The 19,769-nt window shown below is 37.5% G+C and overlaps 1 protein-coding gene across 4 annotated transcripts in view; it reads right to left on the minus strand.

Moving 5' to 3' along the window:
• Positions 1-3,917: 3,917 nt before the first annotated feature.
• Positions 3,918-19,769, minus strand: part of DMXL1 (Dmx like 1) — a 75,293-nt gene continuing 59,441 nt past the window's right edge. For all 4 annotated transcript variants that reach the window (XM_030968117.1, XM_030968116.1, XM_030968115.1 and 1 more), the window contains 12 exons: positions 19,074-19,191; positions 17,732-17,794; positions 15,811-15,897; positions 15,054-15,175; positions 14,796-14,937; positions 10,568-10,628; positions 9,939-10,066; positions 9,677-9,769; positions 9,122-9,213; positions 8,323-8,375; positions 6,975-7,192; positions 3,918-6,577 (listed from right to left, as the gene is read on the minus strand). In XM_030968117.1, coding sequence (XP_030823977.1) covers positions 6,353-6,577; positions 6,975-7,192; positions 8,323-8,375; positions 9,122-9,213; positions 9,677-9,769; positions 9,939-10,066; positions 10,568-10,628; positions 14,796-14,937; positions 15,054-15,175; positions 15,811-15,897; positions 17,732-17,794; positions 19,074-19,191 — 1,402 coding nt within the window. In that variant the 3' untranslated portion in view covers positions 3,918-6,352. The remainder of the gene's footprint in view (positions 6,578-6,974; positions 7,193-8,322; positions 8,376-9,121; positions 9,214-9,676; positions 9,770-9,938; positions 10,067-10,567; positions 10,629-14,795; positions 14,938-15,053; positions 15,176-15,810; positions 15,898-17,731; positions 17,795-19,073; positions 19,192-19,769) is intronic.

Genomic DNA, 19,769 nt, shown 5'->3' on the forward strand with positions numbered 1-19,769 from the left:
CTATTTAAAGAAAACTTAAAAGAGATAAGTTAAGCCATGAAGCACACTGAAATCTAGGTTTAGTCCGACGAGGCACGTTACTATTTAACGGAAATGAGCAGCTTCCTGTTGTCAGGGCAAACAGCGAGCAGCTTCCACTTCAAGCTGCAGTATTTTGTGCCCCTGCAAAGATCTGCACCACAACTTCTATTTCAATAGTGTTCCAGGTGAAATTTGCTTTCAGGTGGAGCAGAGACACTAAATGTACTAGAACGTTTTAGTTCAAGTACTAAATGCAAACGTACTAGAACATTTCAGTTCCTTGTTCCTGCTTCTAAGCATGTTCCAAGTTCACAAAGTTTTGTCTTCCAAATACAGGGCTCGGACCTCTTTCCACCGCAACACTTCTCCCCTCCAGAATTTTTTTTTTTTTTGCCTACACTGTCGATGCTCTTTCAAAGCAAACTTCCTATTTAGAGCTGACAAAAGATAAACAGAGTTGACAGTAGTCAACCCAGGCAGTGAGCGTGAAAACGACTGCTGGGAGAAGTTTTGACCAGGCTCTAACGTGAGTGGTTTCGCCGAGCAGTTCCGCAAAGGAGAGTGACTGAAACAAGACACGTGCAGAGAGGGGGAAGCATCACCTGGACCGTGTTTCGTTCTACCGGAGGTCAGGAAAGACTGCGAACATGTACTTCTAGAGACACACAGAGGTGTGGAAGGTCTGACCATTCAGGTTTCTAAAAAGGAAAAATCCACACTGAACTGTGATCTCTTTTTATTTGATTAGCAGTATGTAAATAAGATACAACTACAGGCGGAACTTCAGGATTTTTGCTAGTAGTACTTCAAAGCCAAACTGGCACGTCTCAGAAAAGTTTCTTTCACCACCACCGCGCAGACTTCAGCTGCATCATCACGCCTGCCTCCGCCTCAAGAGCCACAGGTCAGTCCTGCGCGCTCCGGCACACGAGGACGCGGGGCACGGCTCACTCCGAGTGAAAGCAGAAACATTTCTGGGAAAACAGTGAAAGGCTAGCCTAGGAGGAGCGGAGAGTTTCGGTATCGCAGAGCAGAGCAGCCTTTACCCAAGCACATCGGCGGGGAGGAAACTCTCCCCGCGTGGTTCCGGGCAGCTCGCACCTGGAGCGCGGCGCCGGGACCCGCCGGGGCAGGAGGCGGCAGCGACCCGGCCCCGGACCCGGGGCCGCATTTCGCCCCCCGGGCTGCGCCCAGCGCTCTGCCGGGCCCCAGCCCGCCCCGCCGCCGCTCTCGGCCGCGGCTGCTGCGGGCGCGCAGGGCAGGGGTAGGGGGCCGGGGCCGCCTGGCACGGCGGGACGGGGGGACGGGGCCGGGGAAGGGGCCGGGGGCCCGCGGGGCGCAGGGCGGTACTCACTGTGTGTGTGTGCGCGGCGGCAGCGGCGGTGCCGAGCGGAGCGGCGCGGCGGCGGCTCGGGGCTCGGGGTTAGGGGCTCCCGCCGGGACCGGGGCGGGGTCGCTGCCAGCCCGGCCCTGCCCTGCCCTGCGCTCGCCCCGGGCCGGGGCGGGGCCGATCGAGCCCCGCCTCGCCTCTCGCACCAGCCGCAGCCGCCGAACCAGGCACACAATCGTCTGTAGGCACCGAGCTGCATGCAGAGGCGGATTGAATTTTGGCAGCACCTCGCTGCGAGCCTGACGAGATGCATGCTCTACTCATACCCATTGTCGTGTGACTCGCGCAGGTGCTCCTAGGAGTTAAAGAACAACTCTTGAACACTATTTCGGCTAGAGAGGAGGGGAATTCGTGCCAGGAAGGCGCTAATTCGAGGCCTGGCAGGGGCAGATCAGGTTAGCAGAACCTGGTCCGTACATCTCCCGGGAGAGACTGAAAGAAGCAGCTCGCGCACCTATCGACGAAGAGAAGCATCCCAAGTTACGGGACAGACGGCCTTTGCAACCACCAAGAGCCTCCAGAGTTCCCACTGTGGATACCAGGAACCTGGGCTGTAAAAAGGCAATACTGCATATACTGCTTAATGACCTAGGGGGAAGTTAACAAAGTTAACTTCCAAAGTTCCTTGGAAAGAAGGATGTACTACTGTGTAATAGTACCAAAAAGTGCCAAATTCACAGACACAAGGACATCAGGCAGAGCTCCCAAGATAAGCAAGATACCAATAAATCCAATTCAGCAACCGTGCTACAATCACCTTGATTGGATAAAAGGTAACTCCGGTGGGGGAGATTGCAACCACCAGCTCATAGCCCTCTGATCCAAGAAATCCACTGACTCAAAAGAGAAAGAACAAATTAGACTGCAATGGAATCGGTACAAGACAGGATACTAACTAGAGAACTATGCAACTTGTAGCCAATAAGCATGGATTCCTTTGCTAAAATAAATAGTGAAAAAATTTCATAGTCAGTTTTGTCTTATGTACCTGCACAGAACTTACTAAAAGAAGAATGAATTAGGTCCCCCCCATCCCACCACTGAGAAGCCCAGGATGAAAAAGGACCAACAGGACACCACTGGATCTGTGAGTGGCGACTGTCGTCTACTGGCACTCTCTTTCCCCTAAACACTAAAAGCTACAAATAAAGTCAGTATTGTTGAACTGGCATTTTGTCTTGTTTGCTCCTTAATTTGGGCATCTCTCACTAATCACGTCATAACAGGTGCATTCATACTTGTACCTCTGCTAGAGGTGACAACAGAGGTCCCCAAGACCTACACAGGTTTTCAAGCTTAAATGACACAGAAAAGGGGATTCAAAAAACAAACCCCCAGCAACCAGTCCCCCTCCTAAACACCAAAAAGTTAGAACAAGGAAAGATAAAGCATGAAAGCATAAGACATTAAAAAAAAATAATGCATATTTTAGAGCTAGAAATGGGAGGAATAAGAAACACTACAAAACTTGGTAAATCAAGATCTTTATTTTATAGAAAGTAGTTTGATCAGTGTGCTGAACCTGCCATTAGTGATGGTTTTGCTATTTTTAGTAAAAATAAACATTTGAAAATAATTACCTTGGAGAATATATAATCTCCAAGCTTATTTCCCCATAATCACTGTTGCTTTTTTCATAACTATTGCATCTAATCTAGCATTGGGTGCTCTTAACAGGAAGGGGGTACCTAGTGTAGGATATCTCCACAGTTTATTTCCTGCAACTGGTTCTGAGGTTCCTAAAATGCAGCAGAACATCTACAACCTCACCCTGCACCACCTTGGCATGGTACAAAATCTGCATCTCTTACACATTTCTCCATCAACATCCTGCAACGTCAGCTGTCAGCTGAGAATTTTCTGGTGTAAAGTCACACACCAAGCCAGTTTAAGTACCTAGATGGCCAGAGTTTTAACTTTCACAAGTTGCTGAAGTAATCATGAAGAACTTGGATCATGTGTCTAAGGTAACGGAATCAGTTAGCAACACAAGAATGACACACTCTGACAGTATCATGTACTGCTACAAAGACAAACACAAGTCACAGCTTCCACTCTATGATATTTAAAAGGGACATTATCAACTACAAGCTAAATTATTTTGTCTGGACAAAAAAAGTATTACTGATTAAGCACTGGCAAAAGCAAATTTTACGTTCAATTTGTGCACATGGCTACTGTAAGCACTGGGACCTCTGTAGGCACTAGTACCCTTAAGTTTGAGTAACTTGCATAGCAACAGGGAAAAAGCATTAATTGCTGGAGGACAAAAGTCAGTGGAAGTTAAGGGCAACAGCCAGAGGGTTCTGAGTTCAGTTCTTCTCCAATTACTAGATTCAAAGTTGAGAGTGTCCCTTTAAAAGTTTCACATACAACAGAATTTAACTCATTTTTAATCCATCATTACAAGAAAGCTACTGATAATTCATCTTACAATAGTTAAACAACAATGAACAATATGCAACTGAACAACTGATTTTTAAATGAAATAGCAGCAACATGGAACTCTAGAAGGTTGAGTTTCTGCAGGATTTATTGGAAAGATTATAAAGGCGTGGCAAATACATTGTGATTTTACATAATTTAGTTTCAAGAATAGCTTATGGTAACTATAAACATTATTGAAAATGCCTGGTCAAGGTCAGTACTTTTCTGGTATAAGCATAAGTTTGCCAGGATTTTTCAAAGTGCAGCTTTGCTCAGAAAAATGACAACATTGTATGTCTTGGCAAATTGCATTTAAAATCTGCTCAGTTTGCAGATGGTAAGACAGCTTTTTGTGATTGCCAGTACAACAGATTTGAGCTTGAAGTATTAAAGCTAATGAGATATAAATATTTAAGGACAAAACATCAAGGACATAATTATATAATACTGCCATGATTTTTGCACATGTAACTTTGTTAGTTCAGTGGGTGTATAAAACTGACGCATGTATATAAAGCAGCTACAAAGTCACAACAGTTTCAGCTGATTCTAAAGCAGTGTGCTACTGTTTATCCCACTGTTTTCCTTCTTCCACAAGAATAAAGAATATTAGAAACTCAGCCACTGAGCAGATAACTCATACTCATTAGGCAAGTCTATTTTGTAAGGTGGTGTCACTTTTAGTCACTTTTCTGGTCCATCACTGTACTTAAACTGTTTTGAAATCACGTTCAATTTCAATCTCTAAGTGTTAAGGAAGAACAATTACAACTGAATCACTGAACAGCTGTACCAGTTTGAAATGCTGTCACATGTTTCTTCATGGCAAAACATTCACATTCTTTTTATTGCACAATTTGAAAATTCAGGTTATGTGCATAAAAACCTTCATAGTGTTTGCACTGCAACTTGCGAAACATACATTTAAAATGACCTTAATACATTTTACAAAATCTTTTTAAACAACTTTATATTCTTAAGATAAAAGCATCCTGAGAATGTTACATAGTTCATTATGCAAGCCCTTCATTTCTGCTATGCTTTATTTATCCCCATAGTTCCTAATTTGACAGGTTTATTTTACAGTTAATATCTTGGTGCTATATTTCACAAAATACCTTTTAGCTAAAAGTACATCATTGGCATTCAAGTAATCCAGCCTCACATCTAATTTACAAATTAAACCTCTGTCAAACTCTCAAGTAAGGAAAAGTAAACCAAAATACATACAGAAACAGTTTAGCTGACTAAAAAAAAAAAAAGTGAAGGCCTTGTGCATTAAAAATTTGGTCAAACATTTAAGTTATGCAGTCTAATATTTTGGCAAAAAAAAACCTCTCTACATCTATCCTTCTCAGTTTGTTTTCTTTCATGTGACACCAGATGTAAACATAAACATCAAGAAAGAAAGACTGACAGTGTAGAAAGTACTTTGCTGTTGAACTACTTTTTCCTTTTTTAAAGTACTTAGGAAAAACAGACAAACAAGAATGTAAGTGCTAAGAATGGACTATCTTTGGGCTAAATAAAAGTCTTACTGGAAAAAAATGTAAAAATAAATTAGGTTGGGTTTTTCTTTTATTTCCTCTACAGACATTTAAATAAACAGTCTTTCAAGAAATTCTAGTGCCATATCCTAAAGTAGTATCCTCCTGTATCTTTTTGATCAAGTCTAAGGCTTCACACATAATCTTGACTATTTTACTAGGAAGATATCCATTCATATTTACATTTTATTTTTTGTAAAGGGAGTGTTCAGGGTTAAAAATATATTTATTTTTAAAAGGTCAGCCTGCCATCCTGATGGCAGTGATTCAAGCTATAGAACAGAAGACAAGTTACAGAACATCCTTCAGTTTCTTATACTCTAGATGAGAGGAAGGAGATCAGGCAAGTTAGAGAGGTAAACAGCCTGGATTTCAGGAATGGAGAGAAAAAGTGGCTCGTTATATGAATCTCTGCATGACCAGGACTATTCACTCCTGGAAACTTTGTTTCTCTTCTGCACACAGGTATACATTTTTATTGTTCGCTAACTAAACAAATGGAGAAGAGAGACATTTATGGTTGCCACAGTGAAAAAACATTACCTAAGGTTTCCATCAGGACTGACATGCTTTTACAAGGTGGCAAGGTATTGAATATAAGCAGAGGTCATGCCCAGATGGTACACTCCAGGTGAGAGCGTAATTATCTCAAAAGGAAGAGTAAACCACTTCAGTAACATCTTTATAAATTATAACTATTTAATTTGAAGTCATATTTAGCTTTCATTTTAGGCAATGATCAAAATCTGAAGGATCTTTTAATCTTTAAGGCATTAGTGCATCAGGGACTAAAAGCTCCAGGTAAATAATAAATAGGAGGTTGGGGGCAGAAGGGGAGAAAGGAAAAAACCCAAAACATCTTTGTATCACAAGCTATCACTGTGCATCCCCTTTGTTGGTTAGTTCCAGGAAAAATATTTTCAAGGATGGCAGAAGGGGAATGTTATTCACTATTCTGAGAAAAACATTAGATCATAAATTTCACATCATTTTTTAACACATCCTTTAAAGGGCTAAATCTATCAGGCAAGATTCTCATCTTTACTGTTCCATCAGCACCACAGGAGAATATGTGATTTGCTGGTCCTGTTTCAATTTGCATGACTCCTGTCCCAATGTTTCTGAAGAGAGACTGTCGAGCATGCTCATTGATGAACGTGTGAAGAAGATTAAATGCAGACAGACTCCATACCTGGAAAAGCATCAAAACATCAATCTCTTATAAGGAAAATTACCATGATCTTAAAATCGTCAACAGTGAATTGTGCAGGAATCGCACTACATTTTGCATTTACTATTCTGACACTAACTGTAAGAGAAGAATATGTAGCAATCTGTAATGACACATTTATAGAATACTAGTACTCATTTACTATAATAAGCAATATAGAGAGACACTAAGGTATCACTAATTAAAAGGACGACTGCATTAAGAAGATGTTAAGGCTGACATTTCATAATTAAATTGATAAATGTGAAAGTCAGAGTTAAGAACAAATGTAGTACACATGATATCGGATTGTTCCACACTTGTACAAGATTTTTTCTGAATATACACAGCACCTCTGCTCCCTCCCCCTCATCAATACCTTTATGTTGCCTTCAGCAGATCCTGTGACAAAATACTCTTCTGTAGGATCAACAGCAATTGCTTTGACTGGAGAATCATGACTCTGGAGTAACTGTTGCTGCTGCTTTAGGCGAAGATCAATTACACAGGTAAAGCCTTTTCTGCCTCCAGATATCAACAGCTGGTGTTTTGGAGCATATGCTAGCACAGTTGCTCCACTATCATGACAGATAAAAGCTGAAAGCCAAAGGAAAGTAATTCAAATAAAACACTGTACTAACTTGCATTTTCCATCAACCCCTAATAGTTCAAGACAGTAGCAACAGTGACTTTGATGCTGTAATCCAGCTGACCACAACCAGCCCACTTATTGCAGTACCAATATACATGTAAACCCACATTCCCCTCAGACATTCTGAAGCTAAAAAATCTTCAAAATCTCTCAAATTAAGCAATTAAAATCTGTATTAACAAAAAAAAAATTTCTATCCCTGTGTAATCACAAACTATTAATCCTTGACCAGAAACAGATTATTTTAATAATATACTACTAAAGGAACAGATTTGTTATTTTAAGTAACATAATTTGGTTTTTTAAGTCATATATGCCCATCAGAAAGTCTTTCTAAACTACTTGCACAAATATCTTGCAAGTTTCCACTGGTCATTTTACTGCTAATTTGCTGCTTCGTACATTTATTTGATTATGTCTACTCCCCTAAATGAGTGGGAGAATGAATGAAAATTACAATTATCACAACACAGCTTGGTATGCTGTACTTGTAGTTCAAAAGTCCTATGAATTTACATGTAGAAATTCCATGTCTCTCACATACATTTAGGCATTCACCATACTTTAAGTACAAGGAGTTCACAACTCTCTGATCTCAATTCCATATTCCAGATACTGAAATGCATTTCTTGTATTATTTGCAACAAAGTATTAGTAATAATACTTTGCAATATTATTACATAAATAAACTTATAAACAGGGCTAAATAAAACTAATGAAACAGGGCTAAATACTTTTTGCACCCCCAAAATCCAATTTAGAGGAATAACTGTTCTGAAGCAGAAGCTGCCCAGAGCCTTTTACAAAAGAACAGAAATGTCTGGCTTGCACTTGTGATACAAGGACAGAAGGCATGCAAAGGAAGGTGCTCATGTCCATGAAACCAATCATGCATATGAACACCAAGCAATTTCTCAAGAATCTGGTTTTATACTCCCACTGCCGCACTCACACAGGCCATGTTTTACTGCCAATGTTAAAATTACTTCCCACAATAACGCTTCCATAAAGATTGATTCACAAATACACTTTTTTATACTATGTTCAAATATTTTGGTTGTTGTAGTTTACTTACCATGCACCAAGCTGTTTGCAGGAGAAACCAGAGTATCCCAAAGGCAAATATTTCTGTAAAAAAACCCCATGGCTTAATTCAGCAACAGATGTTCAGAGGCATTTTGGACTCTTGAAAAGTCATCTGTACCTTAAAAGGGTTCTTTCAGGCATAAAGCACTGTACATAGACTCTCAATGATGATGTCTGAGCAGACCCTAAATTACTTCCATAGTTTATCATATGCTGCAAGAACATGCCTTCCACATAATTATTCTACAACTGGCTATTTCCATAAAGCATTTATGTTAACAGTCTTTGTACTACAAATGTAGTACATATGATATCGGATTTCAGGGCTCACCAGAAGTTAAAGCATGTCATTAAGGGCATTGTCCAAATGCCGCAAACTCTGACAGGCTTTGGGGACTGACCTCAAGGAAGCCTGTTCCAATGTCTGAACCTCTTGGTAATAAAATGTTTCTTGATGTCCAGTCTCATGGCAGACCTCCCCAGGCACAGCTTTAAACCATTCCCACACACCCCTCACTGGATTCTCGGCCAAATCACTCAGGACCTCCCTTTCTCCTTCTCTTCGTCATAGGGCATATGAGCAGGATATTTGTGATTCCCCATGAAACCTCCCTTAACAAGCACATGAGTTTAGCTGCAGACATTGCTTCTCTCTCCCGCCAAGAAAGAAATCAAGTAGAAGTAATCTTAAACTGCTTAAAAAGAATCATAAAAAAAAACCAAAGTGGGGGAAAGGAGAGAAAATGTGGCACCACTTCACTTTTATGAATTATCACAATAGATCTTACCTGTTGTCAGAAGAAAATCCTGCTGTAGCTATCAATGATGATGAACTGATGAAAACAAAGTCATTGGCTGTTTTGTTATGACATTGCCATGTCTGAAAAATTGCAGTTAGAAATTTTTAATTAAAAAGGAATCTATTTTGTGCAAGCAGGCAATAGTAATATTAAAAAGAAGAAAAGGTGTTTAATAAGAAATTTTAAAAACATAGGATACAAAGGTATTGGTATGCCTTGTAAGACTCTTAATTTTTCATGGAAATATACTCTGCAGCCCTATGTAACTGTCCATTAATTGACAAGTGACAATTATTGACAAGTCTAAATGAACACTGAAGTTATTTCAGACCTCATGTTACATTCTCCACTCTCCACTTAACAAGTATTATTCGAGTGTGAGAACCTGTCATACAGACCACGGGATGGCAGCAATACATAACCTAATCTTGATTAATACTGGTTAACATCACAATCCTTGCCCTCTCCTAGCCATTCTGAAGGGAGAAAGAAGTTAGGGAATACAATGCAACTTTATGGAAACTAGTTTATTATTCAGCTTACCAAATATGGCTTAGGTGAGGTTCCAGTAAGTGGACAACACTTCCAATTTGTCTGATATAAACTTATATATCCATCAGCATCAACAATTCCAAACTGAAAGAAAATACCGAGTAATAGTAAATACGTAAGTATGTTTTGCAGAGAAAATATCCACAATTTTGAGAAGATACTTTAAATTAGAAGCATGTGATGTTTCTGCTAATTTGCAATTATAGTGGGGGAGGGGAGAAGAGAAAGCATAGAGAAGTATTTTGTCAGTTACCTTATTTCCTTGGTAATTGAATCGCATTCGAGTTACCCGTGAGTTGCCACCAGATCGAAAACATGTGATCTGCTGCGCATGACCCCATTCAAACATTCTCACACTTCCATCCTGAGCACCCGTCAGGTCTGCAACACAAAATATTTACATGACCTTTAACAAGAGTTGCAGCTTTAATAATTTCAAGAAAACTCATACTATCTCAAAATAATTAGTGCTAAAATTATGCCATGGTGTCTGTCTTGGTGTAGGAGCAGGATGTACCACTGCAACACAACTAAAGTTGTGTTACTCATTATTGGATGATGATTTGTATTTAGATGCTCATCAAATATGAAGCTAGTTACATTTACTTGGAGATAACAACACATTTTTGCTACTATCTTTCATTTTAGGCACAAATAAGAGAGAAATACAGTACTTTTTGCTGTTTCTAAAGGCTATTCTACATCTCCCAATATTGTTTTTAAAATGAAAAATAGTTTCAGTAAGTATGGCTTATAAAGAAGTTTCAAACATATAATAGATTGTTGTACTAGTACAAAATAGCAACACACCAAAAAACAGATCAGTAAGAAATATATCATTTTTCTATAACCTTTCTGGTTTTTATAAGAACCTCAACTCACAATATGGCAGTGTTGGATGAGAAGCCATTCTTCTGACATTATTAATAGCTTTCTTGAGCATCTGTTCAACATAAAAAAATAGAAAAAAATTAAACAGTATTACTGAACAAAAAGCTATCAAACTAGAGAAAAATTAGTGATTGCAGAGAGTTGTTTCCTACCAAAACTCCTATGAAAACAAGTACTGGGTTTAGAGATTCAGAAGTCTGTGTCTTCCAAGACTAGTGTAGATGTTACCACTTTTGCAGCTTTATACATCTAGATAAATATTAAACTTTTGCTTCAGAAGTGTATGGATCCAAATACAAACACTCCTTAGACTGCAGTCTTACCTCTTTTCTTGCCAATTCCTTTCTGATTCCATTAAATTTATTGGAATATTCCTGAATATTGTAAGATAAGCAAGAGAAAGGCAGAAGCATGTAAAGAAAGAGGTAAACAAACTTTAACAGAAGTAAAAAATAGGAAGGAATATATCTATTTTCAAGTCTAGTTAACTTATTGCCATTGATTGAAAAGCAGCTATTTGTCATCATCCAGAACAAGCAATATACCATGTAACTGGTATAAAATAAGTAAATAAATAAATAAATAAATTCTTCCAATGTATTCATAATTTTGCAAATACCAATCCAATGAATTTTCAGTAGCATGCTTGCTCCTAAATTCCAAAACTGGCTTTGAGCCGGGCATATCACTCAGATCTTTGTTTTCTCTCATTTTATTAATTCCAGCTGGGAAGAACTCAATGTGCAAAGAGGACTGGAGACATTAGAGAATAACATTTAACCCCCAGCTATTAAAATTATATGTAAAATTATATATTAAATTATAACACAAAAAAGGAAAAAAAGAGTAAAGATTTTTTAATCATGGAAATACATCTGTGCCTGTGTTGTATCTTCCCTTCTTTTCTTTCTATTAATGTATGTTAAAGTTTTCATTCTTTTACTTCTCAACCGCTCTCAAAAGTATCTGACTTCTTTGAGGATCCTCTTCCCTCAGAGAATTGTTGGATATGGTTTGCTTTTACACGTATTATTTACCTCAACATTGGAGAAGGGCAAAATAGATATTTGTGGCAGGTGCTAACTTCAAATGAGAACGCATAAGAAATTTTGCTGCCAGGGTACTTATATTCAACACAGCAGCTTATCACTTACCATCCACTAACAGCAAGCTGGCACTGAACCACTTTCAGAGAAACATTTAGTTTGGAAAAGACCTTTAACATCTTTGAATCCAACAACTGACTTTCAACTGCTGTAATTTTGTACAGTATTTTAACACTGCTTTGTCATGGGGCAGTAGATAGTGATGAGGTATTTCAATTATGCTATTCTCCCCTGGCCTCCAATTATATCAGGGTGTCAACTGGAAGGAGGCAGGAATTACAAATTTTCATGTGCTTTATAATCCTAAATACGATCAATAGAGTTTAAAAGAAATAGCCTCTAAATTATCAGTCTGCAAACAAAAAGAGGAAAAATACTCAAAAGGGAAATAATTTACTTTCTTGTAAAATATTCCCTGGGTTTGGATTTGAGGAATAACCACAATCCTCTTAGTTACACTTTGGAAGCAGATTTAAATCTTTCAATTCTCAAATTTTTACCACTGTTGAAGAGAAAGCCTTGTGCCCCTCAGCTCATTCCAAAACACTTTCAGATAAAATATATGATCTTGAAATATATATGGCACTTTCTTTTTCTCTAAGTAGTTTAAATATCAAGGAAAAAGCCAAAAGGTTTGGTAAAATTATATACATATTTTAAAATTCAGGACAACAGAGAATGATATTCTTCATTTACAGAGTGGTATGTGCACTTATATTTGCAATACTTTGCTCTCTAAACTCACAACTTATCTTCTGAATGTAAATGGACGAACAATAATTCATGTCCACTCTATTTCTTCACTAAAATGAAGGGCTGTATTGAGTTTTACAGCAACTAACTTTTACCCAGAAGTTAATGGAAGTCATCTTCCTCCATTCAACAGACAAGCATACATCATGATCCCCTAACCCCTGCTGGATTATGCTTTGGAAAAATGCAAATTTACAGAAATGTGCCTTTGAAGGGCAACACTACAGAACTCTTTGGTACAGTGTCTCCAATTTAGAAGTACAATTATGAAATGCAAATACTTCCATTGGTAATGTAACTGACATTTGACACTGCTAGCCCTCAGTTTGCCCTTAGAACAGCTGATGGCTAGAACACTGATTGCTTTGCTGGACAGTTGGGTGCTTTGTGCCTTAATGTACATTAAGACTGAAAAATAAAAATGCACTTTAACTCCATCCCACCCATTGTTAAACTGTTAAATATTGGTGTCAGTCACACTGACATGTATGACAAGCTGTTGGTAACACTGCCTGAGTTTCAGAGTTGTAGGTACATACTATTCCCTTCAGTACTCTCTCACAAACACCTCCTGTAAGACCTGTGTAAACAAACTGTGCTGAAGTGTCTGACCCTCCTTACTTACCTTGTATGAGCTGTGTAAACAGGGAACAGTGAAGAGTGTCAGAAAAACTCTACAGCTAATAAAACTTTAACTGCCTGAGTGTCCCTTGCTGATGAAAGTGAAGCAAAGACAATGAGACTGGACAGCCAGTAATTGTAAAAAACCGTGGGCTACGACTACTAAATGGGATGAACATTATAGAAAAGCAAAGATAGGGTCAAGAATCAGCAGTATCTGCAGGAACAAAGTAGCAAATAGTAGCAAAAGAAAGGTCTTAGTGAAGCTGCTTTTCTTCCAGGTTCCAGTTCTTCCACAGCAACACTATTTCCTCCCTGGAGTCCCTATTTTTTCCTTCATTTACTTTGTCCTTCATTAGGTACCTCTGTCTTTCTTCCCTATTGGGCACGTGCTGTTCTATTCTGTAATGGGTTGTTGGCCACAGTCAAACAATACGCCAGACAAAATTTAGGTCCAAAGTTTAACAGCAAAAGTGTTCAACACAAGCATAGCCGAATATATTTAGGAAGAAAGTTTTACAGCATGCAAAATAAAAGGCCATGTAAATACCATTTGCATTAATATATTACACAATTAAGGTTGAGAAATACAGGAACACAAAAATTCTGTATGTACACATATATATATTTAAAAAATGAAAGAGAGAAGAGAAAGTGGCAAAGGCATTCAAAGACTACTTGCACAAGAGACCTGACTGAAATAGCAGAGCTGCAACACGGCAACCTAGGATCAGTAGTTCCTAAAGTGAAGGCAGAGGTGTAGGTACTGGCACAGTGGTTTTCCACTTCTATATGTGGAAAACATTATCAATCTTATCTTGCTTATTCCTAATTTACTTCTCCTGTTCATCAGCTATTTGCAAATCAACAATGATATTAATTAACGTATGGTTACTTAATTTTGCCACCAGTTATAACTCGCTTTTAATTGTTACATGACACCAAGTACAGCCAAGTCTCAAGACTTAACACATTCGATTATTTAGGAAAACTCCACTTTCTGCACTCCATGCACAGAAGGACTGAGATACTGGTGTCTTGTATGACCATTTCAGTTCCCTTAGGTGTCTCCAAATAGGCATCTCTCAGCCAGCTAATCAACAGATCTCCTTCTATGCTCCACAGGAACTAAGATAAGAATGTCAATGGCCAGGCTATAATTATAATTTGATCTGAATTAAATCTAACTTAATAGCCTTTTGGCCAGGGCCAAGCTTCATTCCAGACACAAATTCTCTTTCTGAAGCTCAGAATGAAGCTGAAGTTTATGCTTAAAATAAAAGCTACCACAAAATTTCATATAAACATTTCTACCCAATCCCTATGAATTTATATTCTGAAACCTGCTAAATATATGCTTTTTAAATAGACCATTCAGCTTCAAGTCATTAAAGAAGAATTTATAGTTTACCTTCTTACCCAAATCCTGATTCTTTGCTTTTAGATGATGCTTTTAAAAAAACTATGTATGACTTGACTGAAAGCTTTGCTTGTTTAGTTGTCCCCTAAATTCTGTGCAGTATTTTAACCTATTAAGTGATTGTTACCTAAAAAATCCAGCTTGCCTGGATTTACAACAGAAAGGTTTTATAACAGAAAGGTTATATTTAGTTATATAAAGGTTGTATACATTTAGGTTATATTTATATTCTACTACAAAATATAACAAGCAAGACTGAACAGATAAAAGGAGAGAAGTAGATAGAATACAAAATGCTAATCTTTGACAAGTGACTTACCACAGATGCACCCCTGCCAGTTTGTGTACTACCAAGCCAAGGCATATTGATAGGTGTGCCAGGATTACTGTGAGTATAAGGAGTGCTTCCCTGAACATTTACCAGATCATCACGAGCATGTATAACTAGGAAATCATCAGCCCTAGAGATGAAGAAAACATTTCAAATTAAGATTCAGAACAGCAACAGTAAATACCATGTTTTGTTACTCTGATTTAAGCACACTCAAGTGTGATACTGAAAACAAAGAACATATACCCTTTATTTTCTATTTCCATATCATCATCAACCCAGGTGTAGATTTGCGTAGCTAAAATTGCAGAAACATCCAATTCTTGAATATCATGACTTGATGCTATTGCAATGCAGTTCCGATTTGCCTGAAAAAAAAAAAACATACAGAAAGACAGATGCAAAAGGAAACCTCAAAAATGGACTTTTTTTTTCTGATTATGGCACTGTTGCTCACAAAAATATACACTTAATTTACAAACACCAAACATTTACATCTACAAGTCTATGTACATATATACTTGATATTTCCCTTTCAAAACTTATTTGCATCTGAGATAGTATCACACACTATTTGCATCTTGTACCTCTCAAGCAGCTCAAGTATCTCCTTGCTTTTTTCAGACAATAAGCAATAGGTAACTATATTATAAGGCTTGCAACCAGGCTCCCCTCCTCAAGTTCTGAAGCGTTACGTGGCTGAACAGAGAAAAAATAACTTCCTGTTTGACAGAAAAGGACAAATACTCCTACACACAAGCCTCAAAAAAAAAATTGAAGCCACCTCCCCCTTTGATCGATTCATTGCACAATAGAAGAAAATTTATAGTAGAACTGTTCATGAAAAGGTAATTTTGAAGTGCTTTAGAGAAGGGACTGCTAAAAGTTGTAGGTGCTAAAAACAGCAGGATGGCTAGCAAAGCCTATTTCACCCAGTCACAGTGTGCCTGTCTATCAGGTGGGAAACACACCAATTGGGTTATTCTACCTCCTTTATACTCACCTTATTGACTGCAAAAGCAGTAATGATGTCCGACTCTTTATGGATTATTCTCGCTTTGCCACCAGGGTATCCCAAATCTGTTTCTATCTATATTTAAAAAACAAAGCACATTTAAATGCAAACTTCTGTGCAATACCACTTTTTACTGAAAGTACAGAGACATAACAATGTTACATGTGAAATTTTTTCCCCTTAATTTTAATTCAAAGAAAACTCAACAAATACAGCCTGTAAAAATTATGCTACACCTGTTTTGTGTAACAATATAGCTTCCCATTGCCATGTTAAGATTACCACAGCAATGGAGAAAATGTAATTTGTCACACAAGCCACAGTACTGTGTTCATTTTCAAATTTTTCAGGGATGCTGAAAACTAGCAAGACTACATGCAGCACACTGTTGATTGAAATTTTGAATTTTGATGTTTTGCTCTCAAAAAAGTTTGCTAACTCTATGATTACTCTTAGCTACCACCTTTTGCCACTGAAATTGATGAAATAGTTCAAAAGAAGGTGCAGGCAAGTTCCTGAACAGGAAAATGAATTTGAACTTCATCAGTGCATCTAATCACAATTATTGCAATTATATATATCTGGAATCATGTACATGTCAGAACAATAAAGCTTTTGCTATGACTTTTTTTTCCCCCATGTGATCTAATGCTGGATGTGAATATTGTCTAGAATTTGGTATTTTAAAAATACAATCAGGTACATGCCAGCACACAACAAAACTCTAAACTTTACCAACACTGTAGCAAGTCCTTTTTAAAATTAAAGAACTCAGCACTGAAAGAATTAAATTGATAGGTTACAGACACAGACTGTTAAAAAGTAATTTTACAGTAAAAACAATAACACTGCCAAATTATTGGTGACCTAAGAATTCAAACCTGAGTTACAAATGTAATATTTAATTTTAAAAAACCCCAAAGAATTATGTCAGAACTATTTCAAGCCTTTCATCTTCAAATTCTTAATTTTCTGTGCTTTAAAAGATTTAAACAATAATATTTTACTTGAAAAACAGTATGATTTTTCTGTCAAAGAACTGAAAAAGGTCTTTTACAAAGTCTAAAAAAACAGTTGTTACAGACCAAGAAGTAGAATATCTTTTTTCAAGTCAAAACAAAATTGATACTTCATTAATTTTATGTATATAACGCTGGACAAAACTGCAGTGGCAAACAGATACAAAACCATAATTTGTGTTTTATGATGAACAAACCTGCACAAAATTAAAATTATTTTTTCTCCAGCCAGTTCCAATTACCTACTTGCGAATACTGCATTGTTACATAATTAATATTAACAAGGTAGCCCAAGCCACAGAGGGTTCACATTTCTGTCCTCACACTAGTTTTCTAAAAGAAAGGAATATGGTATTCATTTGAGTATCTAGGCATAGTACTCTACCTTTTTAGCATGTCACACCAATACCTCAAGATGGTTGCTAAAACACTGTTATATGGGTTGATTTGTCACCATCTTTTAAACAGGTTCAGTGAAAGCTTTCAGTAGCAAACTTGTATCATCCTAAAAATCTGATCAAAGAGCAGCCCACAGCCTTCACTTAAAAGCAACTATTGTAGCTCATACTGATCATAGGTTCTGTAGGTACTGTGTATCATACTACTACTGAATTTTTATCACTTGGCCAAATCTCAACTTCAGCTCTTCACTTGGCCAATCTACAGAAGTTGATAACAGATATTGTTTGTACCTGGTTGATGCAGCTAAGGTAATTAAGTTACAGTTAAACTCTGAAACCGTTTAACTCAATCCCTTGCATTTTCTAAATGTGTAAGTTTGTTTGCTATGTGAGCAAAGACTTTTTTAAGTGAGATCAGCACCATTTAGACAAAAAAAAAAGTTCATAATAGTGTTACATGTAATAAATTTGAGGATTATTACTGTGTACCTTATTGACGACGGGCTCCTCCACCATGGAATTTTTCATGGTTTCACTGTGCTCCTCTAATGACTTCACCAAGGAAAGAAACACCACAAAACAAAGCATAAAGATAAGACATAATATGCATGGTATAAAGGAAATCCTCCATTCCTTGTTGTTTACCCAAACACAGGACAACTGAAACACAACAGCATGTCTGCACACACATGGTGCATATTTTATACAGTAAGAATAATTAACAAACTCCAAACTCTGTTTTCAGTACAGAATAGACTAATTTACTTACTCTGTACTGTAACAGTATCTCATCCATCCCAAAAGCAAAATTTCTTGTAAAAATAGGCAGTCTGCCCTGTCATTTTATCAGCAACAAGACAGAAAATAAAGCAAATTACACTCTGTAAGGCTGTGAGCTTACCTTGAAACATATAAAACACATCTAAAATTTTCCAAAATATCTGTCAATACAGTATAACATGGCAGTGTTAACATAAGATATGATCAGAAGTGGTGCACTTTTAATGGCAAAAAAGGAAAAATTTCCTTTTAACTGCACTCTGTAGTGAACACAATTAGCCAACATCACCCAAACAAGCTAGTATTTTAGTTGCGACAGGACAAAGGTTAGGTCATGCAGAACTCTCTGCTGTCATGGCTTTACTAGTCATGAATATTCTTTCTCTTGCAAAATTTAATTTGTTCACATCTGCTTCTTTCTCCTCCATTTCTGCTGTGCTACAGTTTTTCTGTAATACCAGCAATTCTTTCAAATTTAGGACCAGTGGTACGTAAGAAAAAGAAGTAAAGTGAGATAAAAAAATCCAAAAGCTCATTACAGAACCAAAATTAAAAACATTTAACTGCATCTGGATCAGGAATCCAACTAGACACTGTGACAAATAATCAGGGACAGAAACAGTAATTGCTGCATGAGCACTTATTAAAATTGAATCATAACATGGTAGATCATAAGCAGTGGATAAAAGCCAGGGTGACTACGGCAGGGACAAACTAAAACTTCAATACTCTGGCTCATTAGATTACTGGTTTTAATCTTTGAAATGGTCCATTTTGTCCTTTTTTTGAGGCAGCTTTTATATTCATCTTAAAGAAGAGACTGATTGTAGCAACATTGTGCTAGTTTTCATTTTACATTCAAAGTCTGATTATTTTTGTATTTTATGAAAAAGGCAGAAGTATTTTTTTGTATGAAATACTGTAGATTTGGAGTCATTGACAAGTACATCAACTCTTCACGCAGCAGAAGTAAACAAGCCAGCCAAGTAACTTAAACGAAAGTTGCCACATTGACCTGCAATATTTTCTGCATTTTATATATCATACCAACCTCATTTAGGCATCGCCTCTTGGTAAAAATATTTCTGATAAAAGTTTCCTGGACTTCTTCCTGTTTGACCAAGTACTGCCAGAGCCTCTTCACAGACAGTGCAACATGACTGCTAGATCTACAGAACAAAGTTGAATAAATGCACCATAAGCATACTTATACAACAGTGCAGTATTTTACATTCTAATCAAACTATAGTCAGGAGAAATGCTGAAGCAAAACTACAGAGCTATAGACAGTATACTAAGACCAATCTGAAAGCACTTTAATACCCTCTTCCTGAGAGGAGGTGCAAAAGTAAGAAGAAATAGAGTATGTAGCATCTTCTCCTTCTATCTTGGGACAAGTAAGAAAATCTCTTTAAGAGATTACACAATGGTAAGAGCAGCACATCAATTATTTATTAGTCCAGCTCATTCTTTAGAATATGAATCATTTCTGTTAAGTCCTAAAGAGTGATTCTTTCACATGGACAATGAATGATTAACACTTCCTGCTAGGAACACATCATCAGCTGTGTAACTTCTCTGAAGCATCCATGATTTTCTAGTAACAAAATTGGAAGGATGGTAGAATCAGATCAAAATTCAAATGTTTATGCTTATCCCTAGAAATTACACACTCAAGCAAAAATTATAAATACAAATATAGTTGCTATATATAGTTGCTTATGACAAGCCAAAATCCATCAAACTC

This window comes from Camarhynchus parvulus, chromosome Z (assembly GCF_901933205.1).
Source record: "Camarhynchus parvulus chromosome Z, STF_HiC, whole genome shotgun sequence".
Classification (NCBI taxonomy): domain Eukaryota; kingdom Metazoa; phylum Chordata; class Aves; order Passeriformes; family Thraupidae; genus Camarhynchus; species Camarhynchus parvulus.